Source organism: Ichthyophthirius multifiliis (assembly GCF_000220395.1).
Source record: "Ichthyophthirius multifiliis unplaced genomic scaffold scaff_1120509249517, whole genome shotgun sequence".
In the NCBI taxonomy this organism is placed as follows: Eukaryota; Ciliophora; class Oligohymenophorea; order Hymenostomatida; genus Ichthyophthirius; species Ichthyophthirius multifiliis.
Genome location: NW_004087647.1, coordinates 1 through 16,603, shown reverse-complemented (window position 1 = coordinate 16,603; position 16,603 = coordinate 1). Strand labels below are relative to the sequence as shown.

General features: G+C 17.5%; 5 protein-coding genes across 5 annotated transcripts, besides 22 other annotated features; 3 read left to right on the top strand and 2 right to left on the bottom strand. All coding sequences in view use genetic code 6, as the record gives it.

Annotated features, from left to right (window-relative positions):
- Positions 1 to 55: part of a microsatellite that runs on past the window's edge.
- Positions 1 to 56: part of a microsatellite that runs on past the window's edge.
- Positions 1 to 56: part of a microsatellite that runs on past the window's edge.
- Positions 57 to 110: 54 nt separating this feature from the next.
- Positions 111 to 174: a microsatellite.
- Positions 175 to 226: 52 nt separating this feature from the next.
- On the top strand, positions 227 to 1,108 carry IMG5_009210 (protein phosphatase 2c, putative; the record flags this gene model as incomplete). The annotated part of the gene is made up of 1 exon (XM_004039768.1): positions 227 to 1,108. One exon carries the CDS (start codon positions 227 to 229, stop codon positions 1,106 to 1,108), a length of 882 nt encoding a protein of 293 aa, XP_004039816.1.
- Positions 1,109 to 1,323: 215 nt separating this feature from the next.
- Positions 1,324 to 1,357: a microsatellite.
- Positions 1,358 to 1,444: 87 nt separating this feature from the next.
- Positions 1,445 to 1,491: a microsatellite.
- Positions 1,492 to 1,575: 84 nt separating this feature from the next.
- Positions 1,576 to 6,213, top strand: IMG5_009200 (hypothetical protein; the record flags this gene model as incomplete). Its single annotated transcript, XM_004039767.1, has 10 exons — positions 1,576 to 1,969; positions 2,008 to 2,285; positions 2,350 to 3,411; positions 3,494 to 3,945; positions 3,998 to 4,154; positions 4,308 to 4,670; positions 4,726 to 4,948; positions 4,995 to 5,166; positions 5,213 to 5,699; positions 5,746 to 6,213. The coding sequence occupies 10 exons, from the start codon at positions 1,576 to 1,578 to the stop codon at positions 6,211 to 6,213; spliced, it is 4,056 nt and encodes a 1,351-aa protein (XP_004039815.1).
- Positions 1,677 to 1,714: a microsatellite.
- Positions 2,871 to 2,913: a microsatellite.
- Positions 6,214 to 8,173: 1,960 nt separating the features above from the next.
- Positions 8,174 to 8,206: a microsatellite.
- Positions 8,207 to 10,457: 2,251 nt separating this feature from the next.
- Positions 10,458 to 10,491: a microsatellite.
- A 67-nt stretch (positions 10,492 to 10,558) lies between these two features.
- Positions 10,559 to 10,598: a microsatellite.
- A 67-nt stretch (positions 10,599 to 10,665) lies between these two features.
- Positions 10,666 to 12,181, bottom strand: IMG5_009190 (MORN repeat protein; the record flags this gene model as incomplete). Its single annotated transcript, XM_004039766.1, has 6 exons — positions 10,666 to 10,840; positions 10,882 to 10,947; positions 11,068 to 11,138; positions 11,185 to 11,480; positions 11,551 to 11,597; positions 11,658 to 12,181. The coding sequence occupies 6 exons, from the start codon at positions 12,179 to 12,181 to the stop codon at positions 10,666 to 10,668; spliced, it is 1,179 nt and encodes a 392-aa protein (XP_004039814.1).
- Positions 10,952 to 10,981: a microsatellite.
- Positions 10,952 to 11,011: a microsatellite.
- Positions 12,182 to 12,582: 401 nt separating the features above from the next.
- IMG5_009180 (hypothetical protein) lies at positions 12,583 to 13,118 on the bottom strand (the record flags this gene model as incomplete). Its single annotated transcript, XM_004039765.1, has 2 exons — positions 12,583 to 13,025; positions 13,073 to 13,118. 2 exons carry the CDS (start codon positions 13,116 to 13,118, stop codon positions 12,784 to 12,786), a joined length of 288 nt encoding a protein of 95 aa, XP_004039813.1. The 3' UTR covers positions 12,583 to 12,783.
- A 521-nt stretch (positions 13,119 to 13,639) lies between these two features.
- Positions 13,640 to 13,683: a microsatellite.
- A 347-nt stretch (positions 13,684 to 14,030) lies between these two features.
- IMG5_009170 (hypothetical protein) lies at positions 14,031 to 15,859 on the top strand (the record flags this gene model as incomplete). The annotated part of the gene is made up of 2 exons (XM_004039764.1): positions 14,031 to 14,112; positions 14,163 to 15,859. 2 exons carry the CDS (start codon positions 14,031 to 14,033, stop codon positions 15,857 to 15,859), a joined length of 1,779 nt encoding a protein of 592 aa, XP_004039812.1.
- Positions 14,116 to 14,159: a microsatellite.
- Positions 15,097 to 15,137: a microsatellite.
- Positions 15,109 to 15,156: a microsatellite.
- Positions 15,317 to 15,405: a microsatellite.
- Positions 15,319 to 15,431: a microsatellite.
- Positions 15,369 to 15,421: a microsatellite.
- Positions 15,860 to 16,414: 555 nt separating the features above from the next.
- Positions 16,415 to 16,460: a microsatellite.
- Positions 16,461 to 16,523: 63 nt separating this feature from the next.
- Positions 16,524 to 16,591: a microsatellite.
- Between the last annotated feature and the right edge of the window lie 12 nt (positions 16,592 to 16,603).

Sequence of the window (16,603 nt, the reverse complement as noted above, 5' to 3'; positions counted from 1 at the left end):
TAAAAATACATAAGATAAAAAAAACATTAAAAAAAAAAAAGAATAAAATAAAAAAACTTTATAAAAAATGACTAATATATAAAAAATAAAGAAAAGAAAATAACATTAATTAAATAAATATAAAAAAATTAAATAAATAAATATACATAATCATAAATATATAAAATATAATATTTAATTTTAAATTATTTTTTAAAATATCAAAAAAACTATAAAAAATATTTAAATGGGTTGTTATTTATCTTCCCCAATAACTTTAAAAGACACCGAAAAGGGTCAAAACAACCGTTTCGAATATACTGCTGTAGGTATGCAAGGTTGGCGTACAAATATGGAAGACTCTCATATTGCTAATTTAAATTTCGACGGTGAAGACAAGTCCATATTTGGTGTTTTTGATGGTCACGGTGGAAAAGAAGTCGCAAAATTTGTAAAGAAATATTTCATTTAAGAATTAAAGGCTAACTAGTCATATAAAATTGGGAATTACACCTAAGCTCTTGAAGATACATTTTTTAAAATGGATTAATTAATAGCAAGTGCAGATGGAAAGCGTGAACTAGAAAACTCAAATTCAGGCTGTACAGCAAATGTATGTCTTATTGTAAATAATAAAATATATTGCGCTAATAGTGGAGATTCTAGAACTGTAGTAAGCCAAGGAGGAAAAGCTGTAGCACTTAGTGAAGATCATAAACCGGATAATTTAAAAGAAAAAGAAAGAATCTAAAAAGCTGGAGGAGATGTTTTTAATGGAAGAGTTAATGGAAACTTGAACCTTTCGAGAGCTTTAGGGGATTTGGAATATAAAACTAACATGGCGAATTCATAAAATAAAGACCCCAAAAGCTTTCTTATTACGGCCTTACCGGATATTAAGGAATTTGATATCACCTAGGAAACTAAGTTTATTGTTTTAGGATGTGATGGTATCTGGGAATGTAAATCCAATTAAGAAATAATTAATTATTTTAGTGAAAGTAATACTAATATGCCTTTAGATAAAAGAGCAGAAAATTTCCTTGATAGCATTTTGGCAAGTTCTACTATGGGATGTAATTCGGGTTTAGATAATATGACTATCATTATTGTTAAGATTAAAAATTGATTTTTTTTTTTCACTTTCCCTTTTTTTATATATTAGATAATTATTTATTTTTATTTTTTAAATAAAGTATAAATAAAAGGGAAATAAATAATAATTTATGAAATTTTATAAATTATCAGATAATTGAATATTTATTTATTTTTTTCCTTTTATTTAAAATAAAGAAAATAAATAGCACAATTAATAAATATTCAATAATTAAAAATATAAATATATATATATTTCTTATTTTATATACTTACTTATTTTCTTTTAATACAAAAAAAACATTTTATAATTACATTTAAAATATATATAAATTGATAGAAATATTAAATAAAAAATTATTATCCATAAATATATATCCTATTTATTTATATATATAAATTCTATTTTTTTTATATTTTTAATTTTTTAATTAAAAAAAATATTATTATTTTTTTGAAACTAACATCTAAAAAAAAATATATTCAAAAAATTAAAATAAAATGCCTCCTAAAAAAAAAGACGAAGAAATAAACACACAAGATTTACCACCTTGGATTTCTTTAAAAGTAATATTAAAATATCAAGGAAAAAAATCCCGTTACTAAAATCTTATCCAAAATCTAAAAATTAATCCAAAATAATTTTAAAAAAGCATTTTTGTTGAAGAAATACTTGAATTTGCAAAAGAAAAAGGATTATATGTTAATCCAAATAGTTTAAATGAAAAATAAAAAAAAGACCCGAAATAAATAGAATCATTAAATACTTAAATAACTCCTTAATTATTAGCATAATCATTCAATTAATTAATTTAAGATTTAGATATAAAAGGAAGATTAGCAAAAAAAAAACACTTGAAGGGAAAGAAGAAAAACCTGATTTAAAAAAGAGTTAGTTAAAATATTTTTTTTAATTTTAAAATAAAAAAATAGAGGAAGCTAAAAAAGACAATAAAAAAGTTGCAAAAAATGATATAGTAGAAGATGAAATTAAAAAAGAAGAAGTCAAAAACGAAATCGAATATTAAAAAGTGTTAGATATTATTTATTTTTTGAGTGATTTTCCAAAATTAGAAGAAATTTAATTTATAGAATAGGAAATTAATATAGTTTTTTACATAAAAGAATCATATTAGCATAATAATGAAGATTTTAATAATACACTACTCAATTAAAAAAATAATTTCGAGGAAGATTTGAAAGAAAGAATGGTATTTTTATTATAAAATAATATATCTTAATAAAATATTTATATATTTTTTTTTAATAAAATAGAATGACTTTATAGAAAATAATAATAATTAAAATGGTATTTTTTTAAAAAAAATATAAATTATATTATAAAAAAAAAAAGAAAACAAAAAAAACATACCATAATATGATGAAGAAGACATTATATTTATATTAGAAAATTAGAAATATATAGAAGAATTTAAAAAATAATGTAAAAAAAACTAACATATGAAAAATTCTTTCGTCCGAAACTTAAATTTTCCAATTAACATAAAAAAAGAAGATGAATCTCTCTAAAACTTTACCGAAAAATTAATATAAAATATTTTTTAATTTTCTATTGACCTTTGCGAATACCAAATATGGCTGTAAAGTAAACCTTTGTAAAAACTATGTCCTAAAGAATACCAAGAAACAATTAAAAAATAGCAAGAAGAAGAGGATTTAAGGCTCAAAGTTTTAAAAGAATAATAAGAAAAAGCCTCAAAAGTCGAACTAGAATCTAAAAACAAAAAAGGAGCATAAAAAGAGACTAAAAAAGATACCAAAAAAGTTGATGAACCAAAATAAATAAAAGAAGAAAAAAAAATAGAAACGATAGAAAAACCGCCTGAAATAATCCAAAAACTTTAAGAACCTTTTTTCCAGTATTTTAATTAATTAAATGAAATTGATCTTTAAAATACCACAACAGGAATTATATTGGAATGTGTTTTAGACAATATAGAATAGAAAGATGGAGTCTAAAAAATAAACGGATAAAATCAAATTTAAGATATAATAAACGATATTTAAAGCTTTATTAATTTATAAAATGAAAATCAAATATAAAATTATAAAAAGAAAATATAATTAACTGAAAAAGATAAGAATTTTCCTTCCAAAACAATTATTGATGAAAATGATTTGATAGAAAATAAAAGTTTTAATTTACATTTGAATAATTTTGATATTATTTCTATTAGAGAAAAATCGTTATTTAAAAATATTCTTTTACCAGGTGTTAATAGATTTTAAATGCCCTAGTAACCAACTAAAAATGAGCCTTAAAGAAAAGCAGAAAAAACTTAACTTTATTCATTTATAACTTCTGATGTTATTGAAGTATTTTTTATAGATATTATTATTTTAATCTATTTTTTATTCTTTTTTAATTTTAAACTTTTTTAAAAAATTTATATTAAAGTTTGAAAGAAGATAATCAATTTTTTTTTTTGAAAAAATAGCTAAAGAAATAGAAGCAAATAGGGATTGGGATTTTAGTGACAGAATTTATATGGAAAAATATGATTCAAATAATTTATCTTAAGTTTTATATCAAAGTCTTCTTTATGAACCTTTTGTTTATACAAAATATAATGAAGAATATGATAATTTATATATAATTATTTATTTTAAAAACCCCCCGGGAAGGATTTTAAGAAAAAAATGGCGTACAGAATGGCGAGTTATACCAAATATCGAAAATTGGATTAATAATTTTAAAAGCAACCCTAAAAATATGCAAAATAATTTTTTTTATGACATAGATAGTGAGAAAATAGGAAATATATACGAAAGTATCAAATATATGTATCCAAATGATAATTCAGTAATTTTAGGTGATAAATATTAAGTTGGAAATAATATGTATTATAGGTATTTTTTATTATATTTATTTTTAATATAAATTCTTTTGCTATATAAATAGATATAAAATAATTAAAGAAAATGTAGTTTTTGGAATAAACGAAACAAATGAAGGACAAGCTTAATTTTGGGCTTATTTTGAAAACAATTCTTAATTGCTTATAGAATTAGAAAATTTAACAAAGAAAAAAAATTAAGATTATTCTTTAGTTTCAACAGTAAAATATTTAATATTATTATAATTTTTTAATTTTTTATATATTAAATATTTTATTTTTTTTCATTTATTTCTATTTATCTTTTATATTTTTATTTTGTATTCATATATAATTATCATTTCTATTTTTTTTTTATTTTATTTTTTTATAAAGATGAATTAATTAAATGAAGATTAAAAATAAGAATAAAAGCAAGAAGAAGTAAAGGAAGACTTGTAAAGTTAAATATCAATAACATTGCCAAACGGTTTACTATTGAAATTTTTACCTAATGGAGATGTAATTTAAACTAAATTAGACACCGAAAAAAAACATTCATATAAAGACTTCGAAGATATAGTAACACCCCATGAGGAAAATATTAAAAACACAGAAACTGAAGTAAAAAGGATGATTACAGGAAAAGGGAGTGTTATAAAATATATGAAAGATGGATCTACAATTATTCTATACGCAAATGGAAATACAAGTTTTTCCTAATAAAAAAATGGTATATGGATTACCACAAATAACAAAGTTTATTTTTTTTTTCTTTAAAAAAAAAAAAATTAAAGAAAAAAATAATATATAGGGTTTTAGAAAAGTCAAAAATAATAAAGATAATACAGAAATACCTTTTTAAAAATTAAATATTTAAGAAAAAATAGATCCTGAATTATGTTGTAAAATAATAATTCGCGAAGATCAAACTTTAATAATAACATACAAAGATGGTACTAAATATGTAAAGCATCAGGATGGAACTGAAATAATAACTTCTCCAAAAGGCGAATAAATAATAGTTGAACACCCATGTATTATTATAAAAATATAATAATAATTATAATTTATTAAAATTAGAATTCGCTACAGTGAAAGTATTATTTGATGAAGTTACAGCAAGAGCTGATACAGTAATTGGAATGGGAAGTTCTTATGCAAATGTAGGTTATTAGAATCTTTTTGAAAGATCAAATGACGGCAGAGTTATTGAAACATATATTTAAGATGGTACAAAAGTAGTTGGATATACGTAAAAAGAATTCTTATTTTTTTTAACTTAATAAAAATAAAAAAAGTGAAAAATAAGAATTACCTGGATATAATTAATGGATAAAAAATTTCATTTATTTAATTTACATGTAAGATGGAAGTATATGTAAAGTACTCGATAATAGCGAAATTGTGTTTATTTCAGCTGTAGATAGGGCATCTTTAAGAAAAAACTCAGAAAATGATATATAATATTGGTTGTAACTTTTTTGTATCCGTGAAGAAAGAAAAGGAGGTGTATATTCTGGAAATTTAATCCAGAAATGTATATGGACGAAAGATGATGAAGGCAATTTCTTCGAAATAAAAAGTAATGGAGAAATATCTACAAAAATAGCAGTTTCTCTTAATTTAAATCAAGATTAATTTCAAGGCATTCCTTTTGTAAGACCTTCTACTCCTGAATTTTAACAAGAAGAGTATATAGAAGAAGAAAATAAATTCCTACCTTAACCTCCTACTTGGATTCCTGTGAAATTATTTGTAGTTTAAAATGATAATACAGGATATTAAGTAATTATTATATATTTTTTATTTATTTAAAAATAAAAATATATAGCTTTTAAATGATGAATAATTAAATAATTACATAAAATTGAAAAATGAAAATAAAAATTGTGTAAAAATAGAAGAAAAAATAAATTCAACTTAAAATTGTACTTCTATTAGTTATATTACTCAAATTCTTAGTATAGAAGAATAAAAAATTAAATTTATTAATCCTATAATTCCCAAAATATTGAATACCATTCCAAGTACATTAAAACAATAAACAGAAGTTTAAAAAAAAGCTTATAAAGTCAGAAATTTATTGAAATTTTAAAATTTTAATCAGCATTTGAGGTAGTAATATTAAAAAGATTTAGATAATTATAATTAATGGAAAATTAAATAATAATAATTAAAATAAAGCCTTAAAGTTATTTAAAAAACAGAAGAATAAAAAGATGCAGAATACCATATATAACTAAAAATTTAGTAGAAACTTAATTAAAATTAATAGATACTTTAAAATTCTAATAAATGAAATTGGATAAATAAATATTATTATAATTATCAATAATAAAAACAATTATTTATATAAATTATATATTAATTTTTTTTTTTTAATAAAAAAAATTAATTTTATATAATATGTAATAAAAATTAGCAATTTTTTTTTTTAAAAAAAAAATTTTTAAATATTCGTTTAAATTAATTTTTTTATATTAAATTTAATTACAAATAGCCAAAGTTTATTTAAAAATTTAATTATGAATGAACAACAAGCCATTTAGGCATTAACTGACTTAAGCAATCAATTAAATCTAGATGATGAATCAGACATAAATTTAAAAAACCTATCAATTACATTAAATTAATAATAAGAAGAAAAATACAATAAATAAAACTATTAGGCCTTAAAGTTACTAAAACTATAATAAAATATCATAAAAATTAAAATTACAAAGGCAAAGTTTTTATTAGAGTAATTTACTTTTTAATAATTTGCTAAAGGAAAATATGTATTCATAGGCAAATGATTAATAAAAGTAAAAATAGAAAATATAAGAATAATAAAACGAACATAAATAAAATGTTAAAAATTTTATGTAAAAATAAATTATGAGCAATAAATTTAAAAAAATTATTCATTTCTAAAATAATAAATTTAATAATAATAACTTACCTTAAACAAAAGAAAAAAGATAAAGATCAAAATTGATTAATGAATAAAATAATTTTCAAAATTAAACACTAAACTTATTTTAAAACTATTCTTTATTGCCAAGAAAATCTTTAAAGTATGCTTAATATATTTAAATTTAATTTTTACTTATTTATTTCTGATAGTTGTAAAAAAGAAATTTTAAAAAAATCCTCTAAAGATTCTTTTAGATAAAGTTGCAATTCTTTAAAAAATTATTAAAAAAATAATTAATAGTTAACTGAATAATCATATTTTAATTCTAAAAGCTACTAAAATAGTTTAATGGTATTAAAATATTTTTTAAAAATTTAATTATATATTTTTTGAGATTTGTGGATCAAAAATAAATACAAGATTTTCATTTTAAAGAAAAAATCATGCAAATAAATAAAAAACTTTTATTAGTTATAAATGAAAAAAAAATATATAAATAAACATTATTTTATGTCTATACAAAATTTATAAATATAATATTTTTTAAAAACAAGATGTTTAATTTTCAATTTTAATTCTTTTTTTAATAGATAATTTAATATTTTTAAAAAAAGTTAGAATTTTAAACGAATGCAAATAAATTGAAAACCTTTATAAAATACAATAATTTATACTTTTTACATAAATAAATTTAATAAAAATTAAAAACAGTTTAAATAATATTTATAGTTATGTTGATGTTGAGATATTATATAATAAAAATATTAATAAAATATAAATAGAATTAAAATTTGTTTTTATGTTAATATATAAATAAATGCAATAAATAAAAGATTATATAAAACAAAATTAATAATTATTACAATTAATTAATATAACAAATAAAAAGAAAGTAAAATAATAATAATATATATATGTAGCCAAGTAATATTATTCTTTATAAAAAACAATAACCAAAAATTTAAATAAATTAAATATATAATTCATAAAGTAAAGCACTAGTCAAAAAAATAAATTAACTTGAATTAAGTTTTCGTAAAAATTTATCGAAATTAACAAAAAGTTTATCTGATTAATAAATAAAAAATTTATAATAGTTTCTGATCACAATAATTCAATAGAAATGAAATATATAATTTATTATCAAATATCATTTATTCGATTAATAGTTAATTTTCTTAATTTTTTTTTAATAATACATTAGTTTTTTAAAAGTCGAAATTATTAATTTAATTAGTGATACAATAAAATATTTTTTTAATTTAATCAAAATATAAAAATGTTTTAATTAATAAAAAAATATATATATTTATATTGTTTCAAATAAAATAAAAAGGGATAAAAATAATTTAAATATTAACAAAAAATAAACAAGAAATGAAAATAAAAAAGAAATTATATATATTAAATACATACTAATAATTAAGTTCTTAATATTCTATTATTTATAATTTAATTATATCACTAAAAAAAATAGTTTTTCATTTAATTTCATTTAAAAATTAATTTCTTTTCAGTAATAAATTTTAGCATTCTTAACAATTTTAAAATTATGAAACCGCAAAAATTGCATCAAATGTTGTGATTCCAGTTTCAAAATAAGCTTTATCCTCTGCTCTTGTACTAATAATTATCCTTTAAGTAAAAATATTTTAATTTTTAATTTTTTCTTTTAACTCTTATTCCTAAATTTAAATTTCTTTAATTAATAAACTTAAATAGTTTATATATTATTCTCTAGAAATCGGTTTTTATACTATTTATTAAGATATCATATGCTAGGCTAAATCTCTAGAAAAGGCTTTCTATATTTTACCTTATTACTACCAAAATTACATGCTTTATATAAAAAAATCATTATTTAAATTTAAAGAAACAACAATATCGTTGATTGAATTATTCAAAATTTTAAAATATTAATTATATAATTCTAATGTTAAAATTTAATAAGTTTCAATTTAATCATAATTAATTTATCTTTATTATGTTAATTTAACTGTTATATCAATTAAAATGTCTAAGCATAAAAGGACACTTCTATGAATTATTTTTTTTAAACTATCTAAATTTAAATATTCATTAAAATATTCAATTTTTATATCCCTTAACATCATTTATTTAAATTAAATTTCGCTTTGATTTTTAACCTTTATTAATTAAAATAAAAAATATAATTTTAATATTTTTTTTTACTGACTATATTAAATTTTTCATTTTTAAGACTGCTTCTTTTTTTGAAATTCCTGAATTATTTTATATGCCTTCAATTACATTTTGTTTTTGTATTTATGTGTTGTTTTATACTTTAATTTATTCTTCCTCTTAGTTAATTAAATAATTAAATATTCCTATACCAGCTAATAATGAAACACCAAAGAAAATAGGCTTTTTATTATCACTCAAAAAAGACATCATTCAAAAAAAATTATTTATTTTATAATAAAATAAAAAAGATATATTTTGTAAGTTAGTAGTGTATATATATTTTTTTATAAAAATTATTTCCAAAATTATAAATTATAAATTTACAAGAAATAAATTTCTAATTTTTTAATTTTTTTATATATTTTTTTTAAAAAATAAAAGTTGAAATATTACATATATTTTTTAGAGTTTGGTCTTATTTTTATGTGTTATATTAACTTTTTTTTTTTCAAACAAAAATTTAATTAAATGATTTCACTAAGCAATCAGTTTATTAATTTAAATCTATTATTAAAATAATTAATTAAGATATATAATATAAGCTAATAACAAAATTATTTTTAATATAAATATTATATTAAATTATAAAAGTTAAATAAAAAAAATATTTATATGTATTTAAAACAAAAAAATATTTTATTTGTTAAAAAATATCTATTAAAATCAGAAAATAATTAAAATAGCAATTAATTATTACAAAATTATTTTTTTTGTAATTAAAAAAAAAAAAAAGTAAATCAAATTAAAATTTAATTACTATGGATAATGGTAAAAATAAAATAATTTAATTATAATCACAATCAATAGTAAAGCTTTTTTATAATTTTTAATAGTTTCGAAACTCTATATATATATATAATTGTATTAACAATACTTTCTAGTTATAACAAAAATTTAAAGTTTTAATTTAAAATAAATATATTAAATTTATTAAAAAATCAAAATATATAAAATTCAAAGAAAACAGAATAAAAAATATTTCATATTTTTAAATATTTTAAACTAAATTAAAAAATATTTTGTAAAATTATTAAAAGAAATATATTCTTCTATTCAAAATCATTAAAATATTTTAAAGTTAATGTTTTAATAGCATTAAATATTCTGTATTTCTATATATTTTAATTAAAAACTACATAAAATTATTTACAGGTAATAAAAATACTTTTAAATATTATATAACTTATTAAAAATTATTAATTTTTTTAATGCTTTTATTAATATAAACTCATCATTAAAATAAAAAAAACTTTTGATTATTCTTAAAAACTATAAATTATTTATTTTTAAAAATTTTTATGCAATCTAAATTATGAAGGGCCAAAATATATTCTAACCATAGATAGTGCTTCTTAAATGCAAATACTTATAATTATTAATAATGCTAAAAATTTAATCCTAATAAAAATAAAATATATGAAATTTATTTATCACCTAACTTTTTAAAAAAAAAATAAAAAAAAAAATTAAATAAAATTAATAAAACAAAAAATATGAATAAATTATTACAAAATTCACAAAAAAAATAAAAACAATTGAAAAAAAAAAAATATTAAAAATATAAAAAATATATTAAAAAAATAAAGTGAAAATAAGAAAAAAAAAAAAAAAAAATTAATTAATAAAATAATATCAATATTTTTTAAACTTTCATTCACCATGAACTTTTTTTATCCATTTTACACGAATTCCTTCTATCCACTCCCCTTCCCTTTCTTATTAATTTTACCCTATATAAATACCTTTACCATGTTATTTACCATTAGCCCACGTACCAATAAATTTTCTTCCATCAGCCCATTCAAAAGTACCATATCCATGTTTTCTTTAAAGAAAAATAAAAAATTTGTATTTTTATAATTAAACTTATCATCGAAATATTCCCCTATATATTTTCTACCATCACTCCATTTAAACTCTCCTTTTCCATTCCTTTATATATATATATTTAATATATAAATATTTATTTTAATATGATAATTTATATTTATTTTAAAATAAACTTTTATTAAAAAATTAATAATGTATATATTCATTTTATTTATTTTTTACATTTTATTATTTTTCCATTAACCTTTATAAGTTCTTCCATCATTCCATGTATATTATCCAAAACCATTAATCTAATTTTTCTATTAAAAAAAAAAAAAAAATTAAAAAATTAAATACATCATTATAAGAAAATTCCCCTTCATACTTAGAACCATCTGCCCAAACAAAATTTCCTTTGCCATGCTTTTAATTATTTTCATATTCCCCTTCATATTTTCCACCATCAGCCCATATTTCAATACCATAACCATGTTATTTATCATTTAACCAATCTCCTTAATATGTTGCACCATTAAAATGCTTATAAAATCCTTTTCCATTAGCTTTATCATTTTTCCAGTCGCCTTCATAAAAATCTCCTTCTGCATGTATTAATCTTCCTTTCCCACATGCCATATCTTCTTCCCAATATCCTTTTGATTATATATATATATAAAAATATATGTATTTATTTATTATATTAATTAGTTTGATTTAAAAAACCTTCATAAATACTTCCTTCTGGACAATATTAAATTCCTTGACCGTGTCTATATTTAGAAAAATAAAAACCAATTTTTTTTAAATATAGTAATAAACAAAAAACATACCTTTATCCATATTTCCACTAACCAATATATATAGATTTATTTTCGAATTAAAAAGGGCCTAAAAAGGGTATATCCTTAAAATTAATTTTTTTTTTATCATATTAAAAATTAGGTAATGTATTATAAATTGTAGCTGAATTTTATGTTTTATAATCTGGAATTTCCACTATTCTGATAGCTATATCTGATTTAGGTCTATGTAATTTAATTAATTTTATTAATTTTGTGTCTGTAACACCTTCCAAATCTAAATTATTTTAATCGTCTTCTTTTTCTTCATTTTCGTTTGTTTAACTTTTGTTATCTTCATCGTCGTCATCATCTTTTATTGTTGAATTATCTTTATCTAAACTTTGTTCAGTCTATTTACTTTTATTTAATTTATTATGAGTGTTTTAATTGTTATTTTTTTAACTGTTTGTATCAATTAAAATATCGTCGAATATTTTTGCATTTAAATTTTTTGGATGGAATTCGATTTCTTATTTTTCACTTTTTATGCCGTTATTACAACATATACCCATATTTTTTTTTATTAATTTTATGAAAGTATTTTTATTATTTTATTCTTTTTTTATTTTTCTAATTAATTAACTTATTAAATTTTTTGATTAAAATAATATTATTATTTATTTTTATTAATTTTATTATAATTTTTAACTAGAAATTAATAATTTAGCGAAAATATATAAATAAAAAACAAAGAATCGTATTTTATTATTATAAGATTAAAAAAAAATATTTTATTATTATTTAAAATTTATATATAATTAATAAAATATTTAATAATAATAAAGTTAATTTACTAAATATGTTTACAATAGAAAAATTTTGATGTATGTAATTATTTGCTTTGATATTAATATAATTTTTATCAAATATGGAAAGACTAACATTTATTTCTTCCATTTTAAACATCTTGTCTTTATTTATCATATTTATTTATATAAGAAATATCATGTTAATTTTAATAACAATCTCCTTTTCTAATTTATCCATATTTTTTTTTCTTTCTTATTCAAATAAATATAGCTTTTCTTTAGTTGAAGGATATATTAATGCAATTAGTGGAGATCTAGCATTATATAATCCACAATGAGTATTTTTAATAAACATAGGCCTAATTTCAATATCTGATCTATCTTTATTTATTTAATATCTCACATATTATTTTAAATATTTTATTTAAAAAAAAAAAAAAATACTTAGGAACTTTTAAACTTTACTCTTTATTAACTAATTTATCTGGAAATTCACGCTTTATATTTTATATTTTATTTAACTAAGGATATTGTTTGGAATATTCATCAACAAGAAATCTTTTTTTTTGCATATTAAATGTATTTTTACGAAATAACCTATTTAATTCTTTATTTTTTTAAAAAATTCCATATATAAAAAATAAAATATAAAACCTTCTTTTACTTTTGGAAAATCTGATTTATTAAAAAACTATTCCATTATTTTAGTCACTATGTGTATAATACAATCAAAGAAGTTTTAATCTTTATTTCTATTTTTTAAGTTTCCCCAATGTAAAATAATTAATCCATATGCTATGCCCTCAAAAATTATTTGGTTTTTAATATTTTTGTTTTTATTTTATTTTTACACATTCTTTAGCTTTATTATGTATTCTTTAAATTTCAGATTAAAGAAGTTTAGGATTTGTATTAATTCTTAAATATATTAATTTTATTTTATTTTTTTTAAAAAAACCTATCTTTTGCTAATTCTTTTAGAATTTCATGTTTTTTTTCTAATTTGTTTAAATCCTTTATTTTTAAAAAGAGAGAAAATAATAAATTTAATTTTTTAAACTTAATTAATTATTACTGTACAATAATTATAGATACATACTAATAGTCTTAGAAAGTCTTTGCTTATTAAAAATTTCAAAAAGTTTTCTTAAATAATTAAATCAGTTTATTTTTATTTATCCCTTATCATTTGATAGTATTTTTCTTCTTTTTTATAATAAAATTTTTTATATGTAATTTAATATTTTTGTAATGTAATTTAATATAATATCAACTAATTATTAGAATAAACTATTCTTCTTATTCTGTATATGATATGGACTCTCTATTTTTATTATATTTAAATATATTCTTAATAATATTATATTTAAAAAATATTTTTTATATAAAAATACTGCTTTAAAGGTAATTTAGTAAACAATGATTATTAAATTTTTTATTATTAAACTTAATATGAAATATTCATTTTTTTTTTAGATCTTTAAAATAAATAAATAAGTTAAAAATAAAAATTATATACTTATATTATTTAAAAAAAAAAATCAAACTGAAAAATAAATAATTTAATACACAAAAAACAGATATAAATAAAAATAATAAAAATTATAACAAAATGGATTTATTCTAAAACTACTAAAATTTATGCAAAACAATTGTACGTCCATAAAGGCAATAATATAACATTACAGATTTAGGTTAAAATTAATTGAAAAAAAAAAAAATCAAAGAAAATAAAAAAAAAAAGGTGAACCAGTATTTTTATTAAAAAAAAGTAAACAAAAAATAAAAAGACACGACTTTGACATAAAAAATAAAAAAAATCAAACCTTAAAATGCAGTTTTTATATGTTTAATGATTCACAAATTGCATTTCCATGCGTAATATATTTACATTGTAATAGCGGTAGTCGTTTAGAAGGCCAAATGTATGTAGAATAACTATTAGAAAAGGGCATGTAGGTATTTTTATTTGATTTTTCAGGTAGTGGATAATCAGACGGTGAATATATTACATTAGGAATTAATGAATTGTAGGACATTATATGCGTAATTAATCATTTAAAAGATAATTTTAAAGTATCTTCTATAGGATTATGGGGGCGTTCTATGGGAGCCGTAACAGCATTAATGTACACAGCAGAATTCAATAAAAATATTCAATGCATAATCCTTGATTCACCTTTTTGCAATTTCATGAAATTAGCGGCACAATTAGGAAAGGCAAAAACTGGACTTCCGAAATTTGTCCTAAAAGGAATTTTAGCTTTTTTAAAAAACACTATTTAATAAAAATATGGATTAAATATTGAAGATTTAGATATTATTAAATATAGCAAATAATGTGAAGTTCAGGGTCTTTTTTTGGCAAGTACTAAGGATACTTTTGTAAATGCCAAACATGCGGAAAAACTAAATAATATATATAAAGGAATTAGTAAAATTTATTATTTTGAATGCGATCATCACGAGTAAAGGCCTTAAAATGCCATTTAGGAATGTATAAATTTCTTAAATGAAAATTTGGTAGTTAAATAATAGAAATAAAATACTAAGTATAAATTAAGGGAAGAAATAAAGAGTAAATAGACGAGTGAAATATCTTTGGATGTTAAATAAAAGCTAGAAATTAATAAATAATATTAGAATCATAGTTCAAGCAAAATTTAATTATAGCAAAATTAAAATAGTTGTTAATAATTTTAAAATTAATTTTAATAATAGTAAATAATTTAATAATAATAAGACAATAAACAAGATACATTTTTCTAACCTTAATAATAATTTTACCAATAATAATCTTAGTTTTATTAGCCATATTTATCTTCATAATCACCCTAATTAATTTAATAACTATAAAAATAAGATTCAAAAAATTAAATTTAATAATTATAAAGTCCATAATAATAAAACTAATCATAATAAAATTAGTAATAATAAAATTAATAGTAACAAAATTAATTATAATTAAATTAAAATTAATAGAATTAAAATAAATATTAATATTACTAAAATTTATAATCTTGGAAATTAAATTACAATATACAAACTGATATTGATAATAACAAGGTGAACAGGGCTTAAACTATTTATTGTCAAAATATTAATTTAAGTTAAAAATAACATAAAATAAGTAAACCTAATAATAATGAAAACATAACTGATGATTAAAATTAGAATTCTTTTTTATGTATAAAGGCTGAAAATTTATAATTTAATTAAAAATAATAATAATATTAATTCTGCTACTTAAATGTATTAATAAGATAAGTTTATAGAATAATAAAAAAATTTAAAAAGCGATTTTAAAATTTATTTTAAAAATGCATTTGCAAATAACAATAATATAAATAAAATAAGCTAAGAAAAAAATAAAAATAATAATTCTTTAGGATAAAATAAAAATAGATCAGCAACTAATCCGATTTTAATTAATTAATATGAAAATGCTAAAATTGTAAACGTTTAATAAAATATTAAAAATTTAGAAAAATAATAAATATAAATGTAAGGTTAAAATTAAAATTAATCAAGAGGTTTATAATAAGTTTTAATTTAAAATATATTTCTTACAAATAATAAAATATAAAATTAAAATTATTAATACTTTAGTACAAATAAAGATTAAAAAATATGTAATTATGATAAAAAGTAACAATAAAATAATTATTAAAGTGTTAGTATGTTAGAATAAAATAATAGAAAATATTAAATTTGACAAAAAAAAAAAAAACAAACTATATTAAAAAGTTAAAAGCTAAAATTTAAAAATTATTTTTATTCTATGTGTAAAAATATGATAATGAATTAAATATTAATATATATATTAATAAATACAAATTAAAAAAGTAAAAAAAACAATTTATCAGTAAATGAAAATAAATTTAAATTAAATAAAATGAGTAAAAGCATATATATTTTTTATATGTTATTATAAAAAGTATTTTTTAAATGATTAAATTATTAAATATTTATTATTTAGTATAATTTTATTAAATTTAAAATAAAAAATATTTTTAATAAAAAAATAAAATTTTTAAAAAAATAAAGATAATAAATGTAAAGTTATTTTAAAAACAGATTAAATGCAAAAAATTAAAGAATAAATTATATATATATATATATATATATATATATATATATATATATATATATATATATATATATATATATATAAATTTTTTTATA